This window comes from Trachurus trachurus (genome assembly GCF_905171665.1).
Source record: "Trachurus trachurus genome assembly, chromosome: 23".
Classification (NCBI taxonomy): Eukaryota; Metazoa; Chordata; class Actinopteri; order Carangiformes; family Carangidae; genus Trachurus; species Trachurus trachurus.
In genome coordinates this window covers 15,336,613-15,361,684 of record NC_139912.1, presented here as the reverse complement: position 1 = coordinate 15,361,684, position 25,072 = coordinate 15,336,613, and the positions used below count along the sequence as shown (strand labels likewise).

The 25,072-nt window shown below is 43.6% G+C and overlaps 1 protein-coding gene across 1 annotated transcript in view; it reads left to right on the top strand.

Annotated features, from left to right (window-relative positions):
* ahcyl2b (adenosylhomocysteinase like 2b) overlaps positions 1-25,072 on the top strand; it is a 45,133-nt gene that overhangs the window by 4,636 nt on the left and 15,425 nt on the right. The window contains exon 2 of the mRNA XM_084000004.1: positions 20,871-20,979. Within this exon, the coding sequence (XP_083856130.1) occupies positions 20,871-20,979 (109 nt within the window). The remainder of the gene's footprint in view (positions 1-20,870; positions 20,980-25,072) is intronic.

The following is a 25,072-nucleotide window of genomic DNA, read 5'->3' as shown; positions in this document are numbered from 1 at the left end:
TAGGCCTAAACATTTCAATATGTCACGGTAAAAGTAAAGTGTTTGCATCTTAGAGACAAGTTTTTGAAGTTGCACAATGCCGTCTTAAAGTGGCCCAAACAAAAACATCTGGACCCTCATTGAGTTTACTGGCATTTGCGAGCTGCACCGCATTTGGCAGCAGCATGAAAACACACCGAATGCGATTTTCCTTTTGAGTTCACTGCCTGTCTTCACCAAATTAGACAAATGGAGGCTGTCTTTTAAGGCATACAAATGCACATTCACACATTCTTTTGCTGCGCGTGCTCCCGAGGGGGAATGTGGCACCATGGTGTGAATTTTTGAAAAATGCCCCCGAGAGGGAGGGAGAGAGAAAGGGAGCATTGGTTGCTAACCAAAGTTTTCCCATTGCCTCTTATGTGGATGTTGATCACAGGGTTTTTTGGGTTTTTTTTGCGAAAGCATTGCAGCTGCCACGTTGTCATCCAACCAGAGTCAGAAAAGCAGTGGTTATTATCTCACCTCTCCAAACAATGTGTGTTTTTCAGGAAGAAACTGATGCATAGGATCTGAAGACTTAACTGCAGGGAGAAGAAACACAATGAGTGTGTGGTATTCTCAGCTGCTCTAGAAAAAAAACATGAGCCAGAAAAGTAAACACAGCATTGACCTGACCCACTTAAACATTTCCTCTTCTTCAAATATAATCATAATGATTTGACTATATCATTATCTGTTTTATGAGTTTATATAACACAGTTTTAATTATAGCCCCAGCTTGTCATTCGCAGCAGGCCGCCAGCACAACCCGCAGAATTTGTCACATTGATATCTATATAACACTGTGAGCCCGAAGAGTAACATTCGTATTGTTTTGGAAACACGCTGACAGGAGTTCCCCTGCTCGCTCTCTCCGCATCGCTGTATTGGATTAAACACTGCTTTGCTGCTGATCCTCGTGCTGACAAGAGCTTTCAATGCTGCATTGAGTCATCGTTGTGGATGGAAAGTAAGTTTGACCACCACCAGTCGGAGGGCACCGGGGGAAGTGGGGGGGATGATGGACAGAGAAGAAGAAGACAGCAACAGAGGCCGGTCTGGAGAAACAGGTGGAGGAGCGGCAGGCCTCGTCATCACAGAGACCGGCCGAGAAAGAGAAAATTCAATCACGAGGCTTTGAGGAGAATCTCGGGCCAGGCCTGCCTTGAGTACGACGCGCCTGCTTAGTAACATTGCACGCCTGGTAAGGGCCGTAATGAGAAGTGGGGGTGGATGTTAGCTTGAAGGCGCATACCTTGGATGTTACTGATTAATCGATTACCAGTCAGTCACTGGTAAAAACCTGATCAGTGGAACAAGCGCAGTGAAACAGCAATGCGCAATGTCTCTGCATCCCTGCATCCCCCCGGACATCAGCTGCAGGTTTCTTCAGCAGATAACCTGCATTGTGCTGACCTGTGAACAAACATGCATAACATAAAACCTGGATTTAAGAAAATGCTGATTTTCACCCCCAGTTGAATACATTAAGTGTTGTAGATACCGGATTACAGGCCGGGCAGGAAGCATAACACGGTATGTTCTCACCCACGAGACTGGTTGTGCATCATTTACATTCTCTTTCAGTCTTTGGGTATTTCTGTATGTGGTGTATTATAGTTCCCTGTGGTCACAGTTGCTGTGAAATGAATGTAAAGCAACAGAGAGCGGTGTGTCGGGATCACTGTGAAACTCTAGACGGCAGCAGAAAGAGAAATGCGTCTCAAAATAAATGCGTATAGGAAGCCCAGTGGTGCTGTTGTGTAATTCGGCCATGTCTTCGCTGCCCCTGCCTCACATGGAAGAGGGTGTATATTTGGCCAGCTTTGCCCTCAGTGCACTTAGCCGGGGTTTATCGCTCTCTTTTTAATGACCTATGAGTGAAACTCTGATTAATCTGATCTGTGTTTGGTGCTCTCACTCTGCCTCTTCCTCATATTACCACACCACTACACTTTTTATTTTTGCTTCATCTCAACCCATGTATGTGCCGGCGGTTTTGTTTCCTCATGCCACTCGACAATACCAGTTTTGTAAAGTGGATCAACAGCCCGCTAAAATAAAACGCAACCCTGAGAAATGACAGCCACAGCAGGAGGCCACTTCCTCTGTTGCTTTTTTATCATTCGGTCGTTTCGGCGCTCCCGTCCGGTTTTCTCACAGTCCCGTTGGGTTCCTGCGTGCCGCACGCTCCGTCTAGCTCTCTCAAAGCGTAAATCTCAACACCACACAGTGAAGGCCTGTGTGAGCTCACACCTCTCTAACCATCTTCATCCCTGCCACCGAGGCAGAATCTGGAAACGGACTGTTGGTACTTTACACCAGTTTGAGTTTCTCTCACCCACGGGTTGCCAGAGAGTTACTGATCTTTTCATCACTGTCCAGACGGGACACTCAAGCTGCTTCAGTGCTGAAAGGCTGTGTGGCTGAATTGATGAAGTGAAAATTGCAGTTTTTCCACTCAAGACTTGATCACAGTTTTCTCTAGATTTGACAATTTATATTTATTGCAGTCACTTTTGCCCGAGTGTATTTCCAACAGCATCAACAAAAAGGATCAAGTTGTTCTGTTGGATTACATAAGACTGCACTTGAACTTGTTGAAGATGAACAGATTTTAAAACTAACCCAGTTGTAAAGAAAGCTGCTTTTATTGTGGAAGCAACATACGCCACAAGCACCAAGCGCTAGACCTGTTTTCTGATGGACACATGCACACACATGGCTAATTTTGTGTTCGAGTATCACTGAGTGTGTTTAGTGTTTGCTTGATATCAACTCGATTTTAGATCTCACACACAAAGGTATGATATTAGATTGAATTAATTCTATTGAAATAAACCCACATTCAAATGTTAATGCAATTTCCGAAATGTCAGTGAAATTACTCAATTGGCCGGTCGCTCTTATAATGATCATGGTAGACCTTTTGTGACATTTCCAAACAATAGGGTTTCCTTGACATTAAGAATGTGTAGCTAGCTGTCCTCTGTGCTATTGGAAATATGCAAAAAGAAAACATGTACCTGTGTGGCCTGCCAGCTTCATGACTCAACGCATGTATTGTTTCCAAAAATGAATCGACACCTATACAATAGAAGCCGTCTGAGCTAACTTTATCCAATAAGTAAGGCTGCAACTAACAATTATTTTCATTATCGATTAATCTGTCGATCTTTTTGGTCAATAAAATGTTAAAACATTTTGAAAAATGTCAATCAGTGTTTCCCAAACCACAATGATGTCCTCAAATGTCTTGTTTTGTCCACAAACCAAAGAGATATTCAGTTTATTGTCATAAAGGAACAAAGAAACCAGAAATATTCAGCCTTTTAAAAAGCTGAAATCAGAGAATTTGGACTTTTTTTCTTAAACTGATTATTCGATTATCAGAATAGTTGACGATTCATTAAATAATCGATTTTTGTTCAATTATTCGATTAATTGTTGCAGCTCTATATCAAAGAATACTGTGTATCGAACGTGCCTTGGCCAGAGTGCACTCAGTACTGTGCTAAACATGCCACATTCAATTTTCACCCAGTATACTGGAGCCATAACACTTATCCCAAGGCAGACACAGTGAGTAGGCTTCACCCAGGTTTCCGGCACGAGGCTCTCGGGTCGTAGTATTTGATTTCTCTGATGTGGTCGCTGTGTTTTAAGGCTGGTATCGGATGTATCGGTGTCTGTCTGTGCTTCACCACTCCTGAGAATACCACCCACATACATCTGCAAGTGTGGCTCCCCCCCCCCCAGTTGAAACTCATTTCCTCCCTCGTCATCACAGCTTGCCATTCCTGGGCACGAACAGCTCCGCCGAGTAAGTCGCACATCTTTTCTATCAGAAGCCTCGGGTTCTTGGAACATGAAGGGAACGTGAGGGCACTCGCTGTTCCTGGAATCTGCCCGGCGTTCACAAGGAACCAACATAGCGTGAAACGTAAAACCTCTTGGTTTAGTTACAATTGAACAAGTGAGTGAGCACCAGCCCCGTTGATGTGGTGCTTGTGCCCGCTTAGCCTGGGGATCACCAGACAGTAGTAGTGTACATTAACGCTGAACCCGCTATGCAGCATGACGAGGAATGCAGCTACATACTCGAGCACTGCATGCAAACAAAGGGCCAACATTGTGTTCAGAAAGTGCTGCCTCACAAAAGGGCCCTCACAAAGCCTGAAATGAACCCCACCCCCCTCCACCCCTTCCCCACACACACACACACACCCATCCGTCTGCCCTGCTTCCTATTAGTCAGGCCAAACCACCAACCCCTGGCAGACGGAGACGATAGCAGCTGAGGCTGGAACGTCTTGGGGGCCGGGACATGAGTATACAGTACACCCAACTGTGTGTGAATAGTGTTGCCAAGATTAAAAAAGGAATCTATGATCCTAAAGGGCATGCTTAACACAGCATGAGTATAAAGACGAGAAAAAATCCCATTGCTAACTAATTATACCCCAGTGCTATTGGATCATGCTGCTCCCTGCCATGGTAGTTCATTAAATGCACCACAGAAGTCACATTGTCATTTATTGTTTTAGAGTTTGTGAAGTAAACATCAGTTCAACAGCATCAACAACCTCTCTAAATGGAAAAGCAGCACTTGCTATTTAAAGTCTCACATGAAACAGATTGCTGATACAGTATGTTGTAAACACAAGCATCTGTGTTGGCAAAGAAGCAACACATGGCAGACTTGGTTTAGCTGAAATGCTGCCATGATCTATACCGTCCCAGATTGATCCCATTTTTGGTATAGTATTGGTCTCCACCTGAGTGAAATTTCTGGCTCACTAGCTGCTATGTTCCCTTTTTTTTTTTGCTGTTGCAGAAAACAATGCCAAATTGAGCATTTAGAATAAACCAAAACAATGAGCTGAAAGAGGCTAAAAGCTACACACTTCATCAACCAGAGCTGTACTCGCCATAAATGACACCTGTTCCCATCTCACAAAGTAGTTTGATCCGTTGTAAATGTGAAAAAAAAAAGATTACAGCAGATTTAAATGATGGATTTCCTCACAATACTCAGTGTTTATTTGTTTTTTGTTTCACTAGCATCCAAAGCTTTTGTCAAGAGGATTAAAAAAAGAATCCAAATCCAGCCTAATAACTAATGAAGAATTGCTTCACACTCCTCATTAAACATAGATCATTGACCCCATAACAGGCTTATTCAAAAATAGACCCGCACCACCCCGTCTGTGTGCCTTTTGATGTAATTATACCTTCCCTACAGGGATAGATGGCTATTTTTGGCAATTCCACAGCAAGGAAGTAAAAAAATAAATAATAAAATAAAACAAACATGCAATTCTAGAGATGGACCCGTTCATTCTTGAGACTTTTGATGCCATTGTTTTGGTTTCATTTAGCTAAATGACAGACAACAACCATCCATTTAATTCTCAATCTAGTGAAAGGGTTTATTGTCTCCTCACAGCTGGCAGAAAAAGTGACCAATATTGAGTAAAAGCGTGTCCTGACGTAGAGGAGTGATTACATGAGTAGATAGACAGTAGATGGGTATAGGTGGGTATTTACCGCAGATACAGATTGCTGCTTAATTTGCGTAAAAGCCACGGGATTGTTGGTCCATCATAGGATCAAATACAATCTACCGGATGCCGTAATGTGTTTTTCTTTGATCTCGGAGCCATATAGAGTAGCAAACAATAGATTTTTAAACGATCTGATCAATAACTTCGCTGATCACTTTGCTGTTAGCATGAATGGATGTTACTCGACCACTGTCATTAGATGGGATAAGCCTTGGGGCTCTACACTGTGCCCTATTTTGGTCTACATGGCCAACGAGACCGTGTTACACAACTGAAGTGTATGAGGAAGAGAAACACTATAGTTGGACTAGCTCAGGATAATATGATAATTAGAAGAAGGAAGCTCATGTACCGCCAGTGAACCGAGCTTCACAAAATCCTGAAATGAACCCAAAATTAATAATTGTCTACTTTCTTAACAAGATATCACAATTTGGCTCCATATGGACAATCAGAAGCCCAGTGAAAGCTCGAAGTTGTCATTCAAGGACATGTGAAGCCTACATACTTGGCACTCTGCCTCCATTCATAGCACATAAGAAGAGAAAGGCCTGAGAGTGGAGATTGTTCCCCTCTCCTTCCTCTCTGTAAAGAGGCAGGTAGGGTTTAATCTGTCACTAAGCCCCATCATTCATTGCCTGTTCTCCAGTATCGGTGTCCCTGGCTTTTACAATGACTATCGGACCATATCACAGGGACAGAGATTGTTCTGGAGGGCAGTGCTCATATTAGCCCTGCATACTTTCCATAGTTTAATAGAGGCGCCGTGATCATTCAGGGCTGCGGTCGGATATCAATATTAATTGAAATCCCTCCTTTTTAATTGTGATTTTCACAGCTTTTAAAAACACCAGGGAAAACAAATCTTTGGTAAGGCACTGAGGGTGTTTTTCTTTTCAAGTTAACAATTTTCAACCACATTGGCGTCACAAGCTTCAGGGATGGCTGATGGGTCCACTGCGTTAGATGAAATCTCTCAACCGAGTCTAACATTCATTTTCACGATTTAATGAATCCCATTTTCTATCTGCTTCTAATTTCAGAAATTTTGTGAGCAGACGTTCTCGATGAATCCCAATCACTGAGTCATCTCCGGACTTTCCCTTTTGTGCATCCACGAAGCTGTGATTCCTTGTGTTTAGCACAAACGTGTGGCGCACGTGTCGGGGCACTGGTTAATTGCGTGTGGGCTCGGTAGCTGCCAAGTGTATGCATGGTGCTGGGTGCGTGAGTGCGTTTGACTCGTGACTGTGTGTGTGTGTGTATGTATGTGTGTCATTATTTACAGTCTGAGCACTTGTCTGTGTATATAAATCAGCAGGACCCATTCTTACATCACAGCCCCCTCAGGGCAGCACACTGTGCTCCGATACACACACATGCACACTTACCACTTCATAGTAGCCACTTCCCCCTTCTCTCTCATTCCACCATTGGTCGGAGTGGAACAGGAGTCCCTCACTATTGGATGAGAGGTGGGTCGTTTATCCACAATCAGAGAAGCCACCTTTGCTTTCTGGATTATTTATTAATACAGCATTTCTCATACTCGCACTCTACAATCATCTACCCGTCTCATTTTCTCTGACAACCAGCCTGTTGTATCCCATATTTTGCATAAAAACACACCTTGTCATATGGATAGTTGCATGCATGCCCACTGGAGGCACACGGGCCCATATTGACCCTGGTATGGAAATGAAATGTCAAGGTCGTAACAGCTGGTTCACACACATATCTCCCATCGCTCCTCGTGGGCATTACACATACATTAGCAATCTCTGCATGTGTTCTCATGAGCATGTACAAGCAGGTTATTATCTGGAGCCAGTTTATTCCTTCCCAGCTCCTCTCTGCTACTTGCTCCACTGTTTCTGTGCCTGCGTGTGTTTGCCGTGCCAGAGCTGAACAACTGCAGAGCTGTTTCACTAAAAGCCGGGCCAGTCTGCCAGAGTCCTACGTCTGTTTTTTTTGAATGCCTGGTTTCTGCTGTGGTTTTGACTTCAGGTCTTGGTTTCTGCCACCGACTTTAGAAGCTGTTGTTGCCACGCTGAAAGCTAACCGGATTTGTTTTGAAATGGCCACTGCTGCGCAGTGTTTCTCCTCATCCGAACTGCATATTCATGAGCCTATAAACATCCAGTGCACGTTGCTTCTGATTTCTCTCTGACCAAGCAGTTTCTCATTGTATAAATGGACATGACTCCAGTTCTTGCATGACTCAGAAAGTGCCAGTGACATGCAAAACTGGGCATTAGTCAGTCAGACATGAAGTGAACATGGGGGTGGTGATAACACTCATAAATGTGCACATTGCCCCCCTGCTGGCCAGTCAGTTTAAACTCAACAGACTCCACTTCATTTGTAAGATGATATATTGAAACTACTGTATATAAACTATAAAATATAGATACATTTTAAAGGGATAGTTCAACATCTTGGTAAATTGGCCCATTGCCATAATCCCTATAGTTTTAGGAGTAGGTTTGTTACCTTTAATTGTTGGTGCAAGCTATTTTTAGATCGGCGGAGCAGAGCCGCGAGCTGCTCAGAGCTACGCTACAGAGGCTAATGGGATTTCTTGGTTTCCCTCATCAAACTCATCAAATACACAATCCAACAACTCCAAAACGCTCTCGTAGACAAGTTGTGACCTGCACATTCACCACGCTATGAGAACGTTACGAGGCAGAGTTGTTTTGGACGTTCCCATCAGGGGCAGATTTTCGGCAAGCAGTCTCTGTATTTGCCATAAAAACAACTCCATCTCGTAACGTTCTGTTGTTGGATTGTGTATTTGATGAGTTTAATGACGGAAACCAAGAAATCCCATTAGCCTCCATAGCATAGCTCTGAGCAGCTCGCGGCTCTGCTCCGCCGGTCTAAAAATATCTTGTACCGACAATTAAAGGTAACGAACCTACTATAACTATAGGGATTATGGCAATGGGCCAATTTGCCAAAATGTTGAACTGTCCCTTTTAAAGTAGCTCACATCATCCTGGTTGTGGTTTTAATGGCAACTCCAAAGAGAAGAAAGAAATCAGTATCTTAAGTGAGAAGAACAAAACACTGTTCATAATGATGACTGTTATTGCTGAGTCAAGCGCTGATTCATTTGGTTACTCATTAGCTCAGATAGAAGCACTGATCGTGTGACTTGCAAAGTGGTCTACAACACTCAGGCAAACAAACAAGAAAACCACAATCTGCTGCTCTCGTGTCTGAATGAAGTCAGCAGGCGTTCAGGGCAGCGTGGCCCGGGGTGTGACAGACTGTCCTACACCCTACATTAATGGCAACAGGCTCGATTGTCAGCCAGCGTGTCAGTCAACAGCGGTGCGCTCAACCTGTCAGCTCTGTCATAGTAAATGTATTTTCTTCTTGTTATGTGTCTGAGGCTGTACACAGCACAGGCTGTACTTTTTTTTTGTTTTTGTTTTTTTTCTTCTGCGGACATAGATGCCGTGCGAGTTGAATCAGAGGGCATCGTATCCCCGGCTCGCTGGGATTGTGTTTGATCCAGCTTCAATTACGGATGCGGGAAGTTGCGAAAACTATGTGTAGAGTAGTGGCAGAGAGAGAGAGAGAGAGAGAGAGAGATGGGAGAAAAACATGGGCACCTCTCTGTCTGCTATAGACTATTTTTGGTTTTTCTTCTACACAAGCACAATAGTAATCCAGGAATAGCAGTCGAAAAGACAGAGAAACATGTCCGCAGCTCTTTGATGTGCAATCCAAGGGCGTCTTAAAAAGCACGCGCATAATAAACCGTGGTCGTATAAGGAAGAGGGCCGTGGCTGCAGAAAATGAGGAAGGGAGAAAGGGAGGGGAAATGGAGTGAAGTGACTAAAACGCAGAGAAAAAGAAAGCATGAATAAGTGCACGTCCTCCACAGAGCTGTGTGTGTGTGTGTGGGAGACCTGAAAAACAAGACATCCGCTGCTTTGTCCGGCAGCCTCTCATCATGTAGGCCTGTAAGACCCGCCACACAAAGGGAACTTCCGCAGCTTTATGAGCCGAGGCCAAACGTACAGGTAACAAGATGTCACAGCATTAGAGTTCTCCTACAAGGCGTCCTGATGCTCTTTGCTGCTGATGGACTCTTTGTATTGACCTTGTGATGATGGATGACGCTTTAATGATGTTTTAGTTTTAGTTATGCCCGAGGGACGGTCTGGTCTGGTGGACTGAGTTGGACGGAGACACTTTGTTGTGACTGCCAACATCCCCGTGTGTGTCTGTGTTTGTGTCTGTGTCTATGGATGTGTGAATAATAAATCATTCCAAAATAAAATAAAATAAAAAAATCACAACAGAGAAGAGAATGAAATTGGTTAAAGCCCTAATGCAAGTGACAGTAATGACAAAGCTCAAATGTGGCATTATAGGATAGACATGGTGACAGTATAGTTTCAGTCATAACAGGTTTGTCATGATGATGTCATCAAGGGTCTTATTGATTTGCATTATGGGAAATATAGGATTGTTTTTGCTTTTTGACCTTGCCCTGTATAGGAACTTCAAAGTTAACTCTCCAGTATCGATTTGAATGTAGAAGGTGAAGTGAAGATCTTCACTCGCCTTTTCTGGCATTCATGATAAAATGTCATGTATGGTGTTTTTATTTATTTATTTTATCATTTTCAGTTTTTGGGCTCTTAGATCTGATCTTATTCCTTTTACCTCCCTGTCAGAGGATTTTAGTCATAGCATGATTTTATTTTCCTACATCACTCTCAGATCGGGGACAGTCTGGCAGAAGCACTTTTAGGATTTAGCTTTGAGGATATTTCCAGACATTTGTTTGTGGCGTTAAGCCGTTAACAGGACGTGTTCCTCTTTTCCTCTCCCTGCCTCTTTTTTTTTTTTGTTTACGGCATCACTTGCCTTTTCCAGGCCTTCTGGCAGACGACATCCAAACATAAAGCTATTAAAACCCCATTGGCACTTTGATTTGAGAGTAGTCATCCTTGCACTTAGCCCCATCTGATCTTGTGCCATTGTGTGCTCCTTTTATACTTGTTTAGTCATTATCAGCCATTATACCGCTATCGCCACATGGAAACTTGGCGCGATACCACAGTCGGGCACAGTGGGGAATAATGGAGCTTTAAAGCCAACCACTGGACGTACAGCGGTTTAAGTTGGCCGAGGCTGTAAAGTTTCTCCCAACAGCAACTTTGCTGCTGTTTTGTCCATACTGTATGTCTGGGTGGAAAGGCCGTGACAGGTCGGACTGACATGAGCTGCTTTGTGCCAACACAATCATTCATCCATCACAGATACAGACATTGTGTCTCTCTGAGGTAATATGAGATTTCCTGGCCAGGGCTAACTTCCCAGAACAGAGCAGGTGTTGACACAACACTCAAAATACTGTAGTAGCAACTCGTGTTTTCAGTTAACATTGAAAAGGGTCACCGGTGCTTTCTGTTTAGTTTATATTTTGTTTCTAGTGTTATGGACTCTTTATGGTTCTAGTCGGCCACTTGTGCCATCTGTCTTATTCTAATATCTAATTTCCTGTGCATTTATTCATTTTAAGACTTAAACATGAGCTTGAATGTTAATGTGATGCCAAATAGTGCTGCTCAATAAATCACACGCCAAGTGCAACATCCAAATCACAGGAGCTGCACATTTTTTGGCATAAAGGTAAAATACAAACTTTTGTTATTCATTGAAAATGAATAGCAAAAATGACCATTGACCAACTGAAATCATAATTGCATATCATGACATCTGGCCATAAGCAAATTATTATCTTTTATATTATATAGTCCTAATGCCAAAGCTGTGACTGTCATTTCCCATAAATTCCCAGTAATGACCACTCCCTATGAAACAAAATCTAAATCTTCAATGAACCAACATTTAGTTTGCCTATTAAGTTACATTTATCCCTGAAATATAAATTTTTTTTTTCTCTTTAATTTTATAGTGCTAACCAGCTGTTTTCTATTATTATAAATAAAGTTTATTTGCCTTTAAGTTTTGACCAGAGCCAAAAATGACCCTCTCAGTTTGCCTCTGTCGGTCATACGGCTCTAACATCAGGATGAGATACGAGTCCAGACAGTTATAAATACACCAAACACACAAACCAGATATGATATAGTTTCGGCGCTTTTATTCCCAGCCCTATAAGTTCATACAAAGTTCAGTGTGTGTTTGTTGGCTTGAGCTCAGGTTGTGTTGCCAGCCATGAAGGTCAACCCCCCCTACCCCCCACCACCCTCCCAGAGGAGAGCAGCGGTAAACAGCTTCCCACTGGTTCCCCTGGTGGAGAACACTTCCTCCTCTCTTCTCCCTTCGGGTTTCCTCACAAAGGAAACCTTGCATCAGCTCTCCGTGGACCCGGCCTCAACTGGATCTCTATTCCCTGATCCAGGTACATTTCCAAGGCTGTCAGGAAGATGTTGATGGGTCCCTAAGCTCTTGTTTGAGTCTGCGGTCCACCACAAAAGTTATTTATGGATCAGGGATTTTAGACTCTGTAGAAGCTCCAACTTTTTGCAAATGTTTGAAACCAAGACATCAGCAGGTGGACAGGTTGTTCACTTCTTTAGCCAAAAGTCGAGTCACTGAAATGGGATCTAAAATATCTACATGAAGGTCGGCTCTGCAACACGTTCAAAACTCATTTTTGGAACAGTAATGAGGCCATACACACCCCCACCCCACCCCACCACACCCCCAGTTCCTGTAATTCCTACTCAGTGTTAAATGATAATAGCTTTCTAAATGGGTCATGGTTACTGTAACTAACTCCTCAAACTGTATTTGCGCTCTGCTACGAACGCCAGCAGCGGTAACTCGACTTCACCATCGCCTGGCAGAAACTAGATTTGCTTTTCAATACGTCTCTTTTTCTTTTTGGACGGCGAGTTCAGCAGAGAGAGGGGGGCTTCACCAACGTTATTATGAAACGCATCAGAAATCACAGCTGCTGGCAGAGTTTACTCATTCATGAAATCAGACGTCGCTCAGATGAGGCTCCATTTCACCGCACATAGGGGCTCAGTATCTCTGACACAAACACAAACATTCACATTCAGTTTTCTCCCTGTGGACAATGGCTCTTTGGTTTGGGATAGAGGAGGAGGAGGGGGGGGTTGGAGGGTGAGGGGGGGGGTTGAATGGCCAGGCCCATGACCATTTACTCCAGCTCCTCGAGGTGGAGGTCTAGAAACAGCACACAGCTGTCTTAAGGTTGATTATTCGGCCGTAATAGATGTTCTTTATTTAGCGGTGAGAGACGAGGCTCAAGGTTTATTTATCTTTGTTTCTGTTGACTCTCCTGTTCCTGTCTCACCCGTCTCTTGTCCTCAGTTCACCAGCGACGGCCCCCCCTCTCTGATTCCCAGGGAGCAAAGGCTCAAAAAAATCCAACGCGCTGCTGCTGCTGCTGTAGTGTACACATGATGACGCAGCTCTAAAATATCTGTACGGTGTGATGTGAATGTGTTTACATAATGCAGTCTGGCACCAGATGGAAGAGCTTTACACAGAGACCGGAGGCCGTGTGTGCTCATCATCAAGTGTGATGTAAACAAAGACATGAATCGTGGACACATAAACCGGAAGGCCGAGCGGAACGGTCATACGACCTCGTTGACCAGCCGGAGGTGACGGCGGACTTTGGGGAGCGACGGGAAGAAAAAAAGACCAGTGTCCGCCTGCAGCAAATGCAGTGATAGCAAGCTGGTTATTTTGCCTTTATGGACATCATCCAGTTGAGTTTCAATTCTCTTTACAGTGCATTGCAGCTTGTCAGCGGCTATCTCCTCTGAGCGATTCCACAACCACTCTGCTCTCTGAGGGACTGTCCGGCCCCGGGGCAGCAGGCCTGAGCGCTGGTCAGGTAGTGGGATGGCGACGAGATGAAGTGTCATAATCGCTCGCTAAAAGACCCCCCCCCTGTGGATTTGTAATGCTTGAACCCTCCGCTTTCACCATACTTTGCATTTAGGTTTGTCCAGCCAGTCACTCAGGTCTCGTTATCTTGTTGCAGCGCGACATTAATCACGCTAACGCCGAGCGAGCGTCGACAGTTGTCAGCGGTGAGGCTCGGATGACACGTTTCCATGTGCAGGGGAAGAGGGGAAGAGGGGAAGAGGGGAAGAGGGGAAGAGGGGAGAGGGGGGGGGGACTTTAGACCCAGCTGACAGCTCAGGAGGCCCAGTGTTGTGCTGCTGCAGGGGTCTCTGCTCCATCCCATGACCCCATTGTGTTTGATTAGGATCGAGTTCCCTCCTACGCCGGGTCTGGAAACGCACAGAAGACGAATCTTCTTCTGGTCTGGAAGGACTTCAAAAAAGCAAAGCTGTGTAAGCACGAGAAAAGCTTTTGTACAAAGGGAGGGGGGGGGGATACGGTACGGTACATACTTGATGCAGTTTCATGCAGCCAAATGATTCATTTTGGAAACACTACAATGCTCAAGTCTCCTTAGTAAGGGGGGTGGGGTGGGGTTGAAATGGGACACATGTGGAAATCCTGCAGACAACACAGCTGTGGAGACATTATATGTATCACATACCAGCTTGTTTCTTTACACTCGCAGCTGAGTACACACACGTTACAAACAGCATTACATGGAATCACAGCATCTCGATGAAGCCTCCTTTATTTTTTCTTGCTGTAAAATAACAAATAACAACCTCCCCCACTGACACAAGCTAGTTTTATCAGTGCAGAAATTGAAAGTATTAAGTTTTTACTCAGGCTGTTCTCCAAAGAAAGTGGTTTATTTATCGACTGTGGTATAACTGATCAGCTGTGAGGTGTTTGTATAATCATGTGTTATATTGTGTCGGGAAAAGAGCAGACAAGTCCAGACAAACTGGTCCTGGTTAAACAGCAGCCAAAGAAAACGCCAGTGATGTCAGTCCGACATGCATTTAGTTATAAATCTGTTTGGTTTCAGCAGCGAGTGACGCGGCCGCAGACGTCAAGCGCCAGCTCTGATGCAGTCACAGTCTCATTATCTTAAAAGTCAAGATATCGGAGAACTGTTTGATTATTTCAAGGCCCGCACCGAGAGCCAGTCATTGTTGATTTTTAGCCAAACCTCGAACTAATCTTACAAGGTTATTTAGGCGGCTTCTGGATGTCAGTCGGAGTTTCCTGCACAGTTGGAAACCTTTTTAGCCAAACATTAATTTTTAGGCAGAGAAATCTCTTTCTTTTGGAATCGGGTCAGAGGCTTATTGAGAACAGCTGAAATGCTGAGGAGGCTTGGTATTATGCACTTAATATGTTCATTGTTCTGTGCAGAAATCTACTGAGTTATTGTTTTGATTGGAGAAGATTTTTCTTTCTTTTTTTTTTTTTTTAACCAGGCTGAATTTGAATTTGTTTATATATGAAAATGAGGCGCTAATTTATTAAATATGCACTAATTTGCATATATCGCCAAGAACAGAATCACCAACATTGGATGAAGCCAGATTCAAAAGCTTGGTTTCATTTTGTTGATACATTCCACAAGAAACTTTTACAGACCTGTCCTCTTATCAGCCCATACATCAGGAAATACCGTCTACAGTCATAAAAAATCAATTTTCGCCATGTTTTTGGTATAAAATGTACTTTAACAGTTGCTCTGCCGGTAGATCTGCAGTAAGCTTATTACAAACCGCTGCGTGCCACCTCTTTGCCATGCAAGATTCAAGTTTCATACCCAAGCCTTAACCTGTAACCAAATCCACCCTCCTTGAATTGTTTTTTTTGCAACAGCGTCTGTAGTTAATATTTTGTTCCTCCTGCGTCTTACCTAAGGTACAGTACAGTACAGTCCGTCCGAGCAGACGGAAGCCCATCATGTCTTAGTTTCTACGCGTGTTAGGTGGCGACACTGAAGCATTTCTGACCTTCAGAGTTTTGAAATCGATGTCCTGATTGAATTAGACTTGAAGGGAAACATCATGAAGAGAGTGTGTTCCCTGGTGGGTCTGAAGATGACGGGGACCAGCAGAGAATCTAGGCACTCCAAGGTAATGCTGAGTATTATAGTGTTTGTGCTGCATTTAGTTTTTAAAGTATAAAGCTTGTTTGATACAATATATAGCCTAACCGTTTAACTTCTCTTCTAAATAAAAAAAAATGCACCTATTGGTGAAGATTGGATTTATTTTACAGTTTGAATTTGATGTTATTGGTAGAGAAAAATGTCAAAAGAACATTTTTTTTTGTTAGTTGATTACTGCAGCTCCAGTTTTGCTCAGAAAGTTCACCCTAACCTTGTTTCAGAAACTCCCCCCAAGTTGTGTTGCGTTCTTCACCTTTGGTCTAGTTCATCCCAGACTGTGCTGCTCCTCCATCACGGTCAAGGCCACAGTTTGGGTCTTTTCTTCTAACGACGGACGAACCACTCCATCTCCCTCTGACCTTTTCCTCACAGTCCTGCTAACAATGTACACAGCATCGCCTCCTGCAGCACTGCATTGTCCCTGTAAATGCACCAGAGGCTGCAGGCAGCCATGGAGTTTGTTCAGACTCTGCCGTTATTAAACAGGCAGCGTCTGGTAGAGCCATCAACCTGTAGGAGCTGTTTGCATTAACCGCTCACCTTTGTACCACTCAGGATTATTCACTGGGCTTTAAAATTGGAAGAAAGCAGCGTGTTCTAAAACCTTAATGGTGTGGACATAACTCAGGCTCCATTAGCTCTGCAGACAGGCAGTTTGTTGTGGATATTGTGGGTTTGCATCAGGTTGGTCCTCTGGTGGGGGGGTAAAAACGTAATAAGTTCCTGGTGATGTTAATAGAGGAAGATGCCGGATCAGCAGCTGTAATAAACGGCTGGGAGGAAAACATACAATATCCCATCATCGTTTGCTGCCACAGTACATCTGTGCTTGTTTTCCTTCTCCCCTCGCCCAGAGGGGTTTCTGTTTTCTCACCAGGCCGGCTCAGACGCTCTCGCTGCCCTGCGCTGCGTATCCCATGGCGCTCGGCTCGCTTGTTGATTGTCTTCAACCAGGGATCCACCGTGTCCTGAAGCATGGTGTCTTTAGCGGAGTTAAAACAAACCATACCCTTCACTGGAGGAGGGTGTGGGGGGTTGTAGAGCACATGCTGAATATGGCAGGGGGCAGGATTTACATTGTCTGACATTTATAGTCGTATTTAGATTATTACTACACACTATCATCGATTTAAATAGGCAGATGGGACGCAAAGCCCAGTGTGTGTGAGGTCAGACATGCATTTAGTTCACTTTTGTCCCGCTTTAAAGCTTTCTATTGGACTTAAAAGGATATAAATTATTACAGGCAGAGCTTAGGCCTCTTCCTCCTCCTCCTCCTCACCCCCAACACACAAATGGAAAAGTCATTTTTCATGCATGTCCTCAAGCTAGCATAAAAATAGCCTGATAGTATCGTGATCCTCGCTAAGTGAAAAGCCCATTTGTATTATCGAAGACTAGACTCCCACTGTTATTGAAAGGCCATTTCATGTCACACTCTGCTGGCGTGAACTTATGATGACTCTGTTTTTTTTAATATAATCAAGTCACTCCGTTCCTTTCTGGGCCAAGTGCTGATGATGAACACGTTGGACGTTTCCCTTTTTTTTTTTTATTGTTTGCAACTTGTTTTCTTGTCGTTTTTTTTTACCACATGTGCGTGAGTTACTGGAAACGGATTTGTAACGGTTGCTTGGCGACATTGCAAAGTGTGAACATGCTGTCAAACTCAGTGCACCTCACCCCCAGTATCCCACGTATCCTCTGCTTTCTGGCCTATACTTCATACTTCAGAATTGACTTTGATCATCTTCTTCTCCAGGTTTCCTTCACCCATATTTAACTCACACGCCCGACTGGAAGGTGTCGGTCCTGGGCGAGCTCCCATGTGCCCTAGTATTGAGTTAACATTTATTATTCACATGTCATTAGCCTCCCAATCAGTCACCATCCATAATGTAGAGGCGTGCACTGCGAGGTTACAGACACAGAGACATGGCGGAGGAGGTAAATGTGACGGTTTGACAGAAAAATCAAGCAGCTGACACTCACATGTTCAGTTCTGTTTTTGTTTTCTACTTGAAATAATAGAAAATATTAATATTATTAATATAATATATAATATTAATAATTTTAAAACGGATTGAAAGAACCGCACGTAATGATTTTTCCACAACAATCTGCCTGTCTGTGTTTGGGGGAAAATTACCTTTTTTTTTATGTGATGCTGAGTCATGCAAACCTACTCCTCAGTAGCAGTCTAATCTACTCGTGCAGGAGCAGAGTGTTGCTGTCTCCATCAGCCTCTCTTACATTACATAAGATCTACGGTAATGAGTCTCTCCGAGCCCGGGTCATGTCGGGTTACCATGACGTTGTGTTTACCGTGTTACCTCAGGTCATCCGGGTTTTGATTAATGCATGTCTGTCAGGTAATTATCCTTTTTTTTTCTAAACACATCAGAATGTGACTGCTGCAGTACCACAGGGTTCATTCATTCATAAATACATCTCAGGGTGCAGGGTGTAGAGTAAAGCTGTAGGAACAGCTGATCAGCATTTGGCTGGCACGTTTTTCTGTAAGCAGCTGCGGATAAGAGCATCGGCTCATTCACAGTCTGAAATTTAATCGTAAAGACTGATTGCAGTGAGTCAAAAACACAGATTTACCAAAAAAAATAAAAAAAATTGTCCCGCATGAATAAAAAGATGGTTAATATGTTGATCTGCCTCCCTGCTCATGTATGCTCTGAGATTATTCCTGGAAATCTATTCTGGCTGCAGGCTAAAAAAATATCAAACCTCTTGTTCTCATGAGCCTACATGTGTAAATTAGTGTGTAACATGTACAGAGCCGAGCTTTGGGGGTGACAACAGAAAGGGTTACACTTCTGTCCTACGTTTAAACTCGTTTTCACCGAAATAAGCAAACCACTGTGTCATTCTGTCTGGCAGGACCTCCTGTTCTGAGGCCTGAGCTAACCTGTGGTAATCTTGTCCCAAAAAACATCTCGTAAGCCCCTCGATCACACACACACCCCCCACCACCGCTACCGCCTCCACCAAAATGACCCTCAATCCTTCAGTGCAACTCTGAGCTCCTAAAGCCCGTCATCTAACCTCCATCCAGTAAGCCCGAAGAGACCTATTATGGGCTGTTTTTAGAGGTCATGATTATTAGCACCATCAGCTGCACCTAGTGCCTTTATCATTATGTTGTTTAAGAGATTTTTTTTTCCTTTAGGTTTTGTATGTTATGGCTTATTTAATTAAACAGATTGTTTGTGTTTCGTCCTTGGTGAGCACCTGTTGGATAGAAAGTCATTTTTAGATAACGAGTTGTTCGTGCTCAGTGTTGGGTTTGTTTTTTGTAACTTCATGGAGGTCCCACCCTAGTTTACTGTATGAGCAACATATTTAGATATCTCTAGAGGACATCCATGCATCCACTGAAGGGTCGTCTCACACTTCTGGATTTCAGTATTGATATTATATAACAATATAAAGAGGCGTGTTTTCTTTTTGTTGTGATAAATGAACTCTTAAGAAGCTGATTAAAGAAGATGGTCAACACCTTTCAATAGTTCTCCATCTCTTGATGTAATAACCAGCTCTAATGCTCTACTTGGGTCAGCTGGGGTAAAGCTTAGCTTCAGTTTTGATACCAGCAATTCATGGACCCCAATCTCTTGAACAATCAACAATTAAACAAGAATACAGAAGTGGGAGAGAGGGAGGGTAAAAAAAAAAAGGAAAAGAAAGGAAGGGGAAACAATTCATTGCATTGTTTGCTGGCGCATGGTCAGACCAGTTTGGGCTGGATTGGAAGAAAAGCGGAGGCCTAGAAGAGGCAGAGGCAGAGGGAGAGGAGGTGTAGCCCAGGAAATGATCAGACTTTGAGAGACAAGGTGTCCCCGGTGCACTGGGCCTCGAATCTCACACACACGCACACAGGCTCACACACACATGTTGCAATGCTGAAGAAGAAAAAGGATGGGGAAGGCAGTGAGCCCTGTGTGAAGAAGGTAAGGAACAAAGGGACAGGGCGGATGGTTTGTGGCTGACGGCTCGGACCTCAGCATCCGGAGGTCCAGACCTCGGCGTCCAGCGGTCACCTGACATCAGGAACAAAAGAAAGCTAATGTGTCGTGACTGGAAGTCAGGAAGTAGTCATGCCCTAGCTTCGTTGTGTGTAATGTGGTTGATTGTCTTGTTCTCTAAGAGCTGTTATGTCATTATGGAGGTCTGGAGGTCTGTTAGGAGCCGTGTCGATGTCGCTGGCTGCGTTGAGCCACTACTGGTGTTTATTTGATGTGCAACCTCTGGTTTTGATGACTCGGTCTTCTTTGTGACCGGACCAGCAGCTCTGCCCCGTGTCATTCACCCCGTGTGAGAATGAATGAGTGAATGAAGACACCCACACACACACATTCAGACCCTCTCCGTCACACACGCACACGCAGAGGATGTGTCTGAATGTCAGGATTGTTTTGCCACTCATCTTTGATAAAAAATCTGAAAACATTCGCTTGTTTTCGCGCCCAAGGTCGGCCCCCCTTTTTTTTCTTTTTTCTTTTTTTTTTTTTTTTTTCTGAACGACGCACTCGCCTGGCTGCTCTTTAATCGACATGTTTTCACCACCTCCGTGTGTGGCTTTGGCAGAATCTCACTTCTCAATCCGTAGCTTGACAAGAAAATAATTTGCTTCAACCGTGTGGGTGTCGTTCGCCAACTTTTCTGTTTTCATGCTTGAATGCACACACCCCCACGAGCTTGTTGCAAGGTTTTTTTATTGCAGGAATAAGTCAGCCATTCATGCTCTGCACAGTCTGCAGTCTAATCAGTTCATGAATTATGATGATGCACCGGGCTGTGGGCTAATGTAACAGCGGAAAAGACCAACTGTGCCAGAATGAGAGTCATGGTCAGTTTAGTGGGTTGACGACACTTCCCACCCACTTCACACGAGCAGGATGAACTGTCGTACCCCCTGTGGCCTTGTGGCTTCTTGATAATGGCTTCGTTGTCTCTCTTTTTTAAATCTTTTTAAAAGTCGTGTAGTTTCTCCTTATAAACAAGACGGCTTGACCCAACTGGAAAAGATTAAAGACGAAGTCAAAGTTTGATTTTTTTGAAGGTTTGCCATTGAATTTCAAGTGTCATCATAACCAGAGTTAATGTTTTACTATGTGTGCTGCTTGGTGCCTGGTGGTCAGCGAGTATCATGACGAAGCAGAAGCTGTTAAAATGTGAACTGATCTCTAACCTCTCTCTCCCTCCCTCTCTCTCTCTCTTTGTGTAAGCAGATCCAGTTTGCTGACCAGAAACAGGAATTCAACAAGCGTCCCTCTAAAATTGGCCGGCGCTCTCTCTCCCGCTCCATCTCCCAGTCCTCCACAGATAGCTACAGCTCAGGTGAACTTACACACACACTCGCACACTTTCCCTCCCTGTTGCTCAATCCATACAGCTCACTTATCAGTCATGCCACCAGTGGATACGACACCATTGAAATCTTCTTTTTACGACACCAAAAGATATAGAGAGTTTTCCACAGTGAGAGGAGCTGTTGGCTGACCTCGTCCGTCCCCGTCCGTCCGTCCTCCTCACCAGCCACTTCTATCTCTCTGGCTCTCGTTCTCACACTCTTGACACTGCGGTTCATGTGAAACTGTGGGCTCTGTGTTAGAGGATTAGCTGCTGGTGGTCTGCCGGGGAGAGAGAGAGAGAGGGTGGGGGGAGAGGTGAGGGAGAACTGCTGGGAAGTATTGGGTGTGGTTGAAACCGAATGGCACAGAAGACTCAAACCTCCATTCACAACTGTGGTGGTGAGAAACAACAAGTTAGAGAAGATGAATGAAAAAAAGAGTTTTGCCAAAAAACTCTCATCCTTTCTATGTATCTAGTTTGTGTGCAACATGTGGGAAGTCTTTGTAAGTGTAGGAAAGTGGGTGCAGAAGCAGGGATAATGGTGGAGGAGGGAAACTGACAACTAGAAGTTGTTTTTGCTTTTTCTAGTGCAAGAAAAACAAACTTACCAGCCAAGTGATATTCAAGAGCCACCAGTGCTCAAATTGGAAAAAGGTGCACCTTCAGTTCATGGAAGTTCTTCTAAGAGAGTGTGCTTATTGCTAGAGAGCCTCCCCCAATGTGTTTATCACCAGAGGGATTGCCAGTATATCCTCTGTCCTGCCACAGTTGGCCATCGAAATAGCTCAAGGGAATATAAAGCTCCAACCAGGAGATGGTTAGCTTAGCTTAGCTTAAAGACTGATGATGGGGGAAACGGCCAGCCTGGTTTGGTCAAAAGGTAAAAAAAATAAAAAAAATTCTGTCTACAGTTTGTTTGCTTAAAGGAAATGTTCAAGTCTGTTGCAAAACAACAGTAAGGCACCTATATGAACTCCAGAACAGGTTTTGCTTGGTGCAAACATTCCTCCTGTTTAGACTGGTTATCAAAAGAGACCTTCTTAATAATATGTTTTCAGTTCTAGTGTTGGGGAGGGAGGAAAAAAGAAATCCACAAATCTTGTTTGCAGCAATTCAAAACTCCCCCACCATCGACAGTGAAAGCACATCCTGTAACAGCAACTAGACAGAGGAGGGGACCACCACAGCAAATTACAACCTGATTCTGCTCATAGTTTGAAGACTAAAAGCTGCGACCTTATCCTTTAATCCATATTAAAATCATGAGGCAGCCAGGCAACTAGTGCCGTCTCTGCTCGGTAAAGGAAGGTTGGATAAGCATACTGTGTTTTCAAAAAAATGTAAAACTACTCCTTTAACATAGAACAGAGAGAGAGAGGGTCTCACTCTGTTATCGAGCATAAACACTTGGACAGCATCAAGATGCAAAGCACAGTCTGATGTGAATAACCCTGTTCTTGCTCTCCTCTTAACCTGTTGCCCTCATCTTTTCATCAACTCTCTAAAAGCAAAGTTTTCTAAAGGTCTATAAACTGCTTAAGCTGCTTCGTTTTTGGGGACTTTTACTTCCCGCTGTGCATTGTGGGTCACCGACAGCCGACAGGGCAGAGAGCATCGAGCGACACCATTAATGTGATGAATTAATCTGCAAATTATACCACTTGGACGGCGTCGCTGCTAGTGGCACAGAGTGATGGACAGACAGATGGATGGCAGATGGACAAATGGACAAATGGACTTTCAGTCAGTATTAGTGGACGGCTGTAATGGGTCCCTCAGGTCAAGGCTGCTCTGAACTCGAGAAGAGATGAAACATTTTGGTCCTGTGACTTCCCCACCAGCACTTTCTTTTTTTTACAGTTTTTGCAGGCAAGCGACACCAATCAGGGTCAGCTGAGAAAAAGACCAAGAGTTTCTGTCTTCCAGGAGGGAAAACTCAGGCAGAAATCTTTTGTTTACAAATTAGGGCATTTGGCCTTTTTAGCTGCTTCAATAGGCCTGTTAGAAAAAGGGGCCTTAACTATATGAAACGTGTAGAAAGAAGTCTCGTCTGTGTGGTTTTCAGAGGAGATCTTGACATTTGGAGGAAACATTAGCTGTGTCTAGGGTTGCAAAGGGGCGGAAAATTTCCATTAAATTTCCGGTAAATTACCAGAAACTTTCCATGGGAAGTTTAGCTGGAAATATTCCAAATTGGAAACTTTCCATGGGAATTTATGGGAAATAACTGGAAATTGGGGATAATTTAAACAAACTGTATCATATCCAAACATAAATGTAAATATTTTTGTTTTGTAATAAGCAGACATCCATGCAAAATAATACAAATAAAAAACATGGACCCCCCCCCCCCCAACCTTCAATTTTGTAAATTTTGGATTTATTCCTGTTTATTCCCATATATTCAGTTTATTCCCATATATTCCCGTTTATTCCCATATATTCCTGTTAATTCCCATATATTCCCGTTTATTCCCATATATTCCTATTATTCCCATATATTCCTGTTAATTCCCATATATTCCCGTTTATTCCCATATAGTCCCGTGGAAATTTTCCAACTTTGAAAATTCCCAGAATTTTGCAACCCCAGCTGTGTCACTGTCTTTATAACCGCCACAGAAATGGGAATCTGCTTAAATCTATATGTTATGGAATTCAAAATGAGTTCAGCTCTGTAGCCTACTTGTTTTGCAGCTCTAAGATCAAAACCGGTCCCTCTCTAAGGTGAGAGTCGGAAATGTTCCAGTTCCCGCCACTAAATCTAATTCCCTTTTCTTCTCTTCACTTGCTTTTTTTCCCCCTCCCTCTCTTTCACCTCGGCTCTTATTTACCTCCCTCCTGCAGCCAGCTCACTACTAAATCACTCCACTTCCCAGGAACCTCCCTCTGTAGCCGCAGGCTGCCACACCATTGCTAAAATAATGACCTGGACTTTTTCTTTTCCAAGATATTGTGATAGTGGTGAGAGCACTTAGTCTGCATTTATTTCACTCAGTGGTTTGACAAGCTTCTTTTTTTTTTTTTTTTGACTGTGCTGTTGACTTCTTGTGTCGGGCCATTACAGCAACAGCCGTCGCTGTAATCCGAGCAAAGTGTTGTCAATGCTGTCGATATGAGGAGTATTTTCCGACACTTGTGAAGCTCCCACTGTCTCCCCCTTTGAACTCTCTGATTCTCTCTCTCATTTTTTTCTTTTCTTTCTCTCATCCCTCTCTGCTGACTCGCTGACTGTCTTCTCCCATAATTCCCTCACAGGAGTGCTTCTCATTTCTCTGATGGTTCCCACAGTACAGAGAATGCATTAGCGCCTCTTTTCCCAAGGCCACTGTGATATAGACTTTTTTTTTGTTTAAGCTCTGCTACTAATCTTTACCTAATGTGGATTGTTGGGACCAAAAGTTTGTGAAAAAACTTCAAATATAAAAAGTAGGAATCTGTTTTAATCCTTTAAGTGTCAGACTGAGACAAAATATTAAATTTAAGTCAATGTGGTGGTTGATTATAATCCATTAAAACCCATCTGAGGACAAAATACGTAACAAATCCTAAAGTTTCTCAAGAGAGATATACTCTTGAGGACTTTTCCTTTACCTCCTCGCTATCCTTGGCTCCGGCCCAATATCCTCTGTAAGTATCAGTACGTCTGTCCTCATGACCCCTGATATCTCCTCAGCTCACATGATCCCCCAGCCTCTCTTCCTGTCATTATGGGGAGGTTTCAAAAGAAGATTTTTTCTAACAGTAAACTCACGGATTATTACCCTACTTTTTTTTTTTTTTTAAAGCCTTTCCCCTCCTGGCAGAGTACAGCATGTTCTTTAACTACAGTATTGTTAAGGTGCTGGCAAGGCACCCAGTCTTATCTGGACCATGTTCATTTTGAGAGGAGAGAAGGAAGGAGAGATGCTGGCATCGTGTCCAACAAGGACTAATACCTGCACAGCAGAACCACACACTGAGACAGGAGTGTGCTGTTTACATCTCAGAGGTGCACCGATACCAATGCTGCAACAACACGTCTCTTTCTTCTTCTTTTTTTGTCGCAGCGCATTCGGGCTGTTTACTCTCTGTTGTT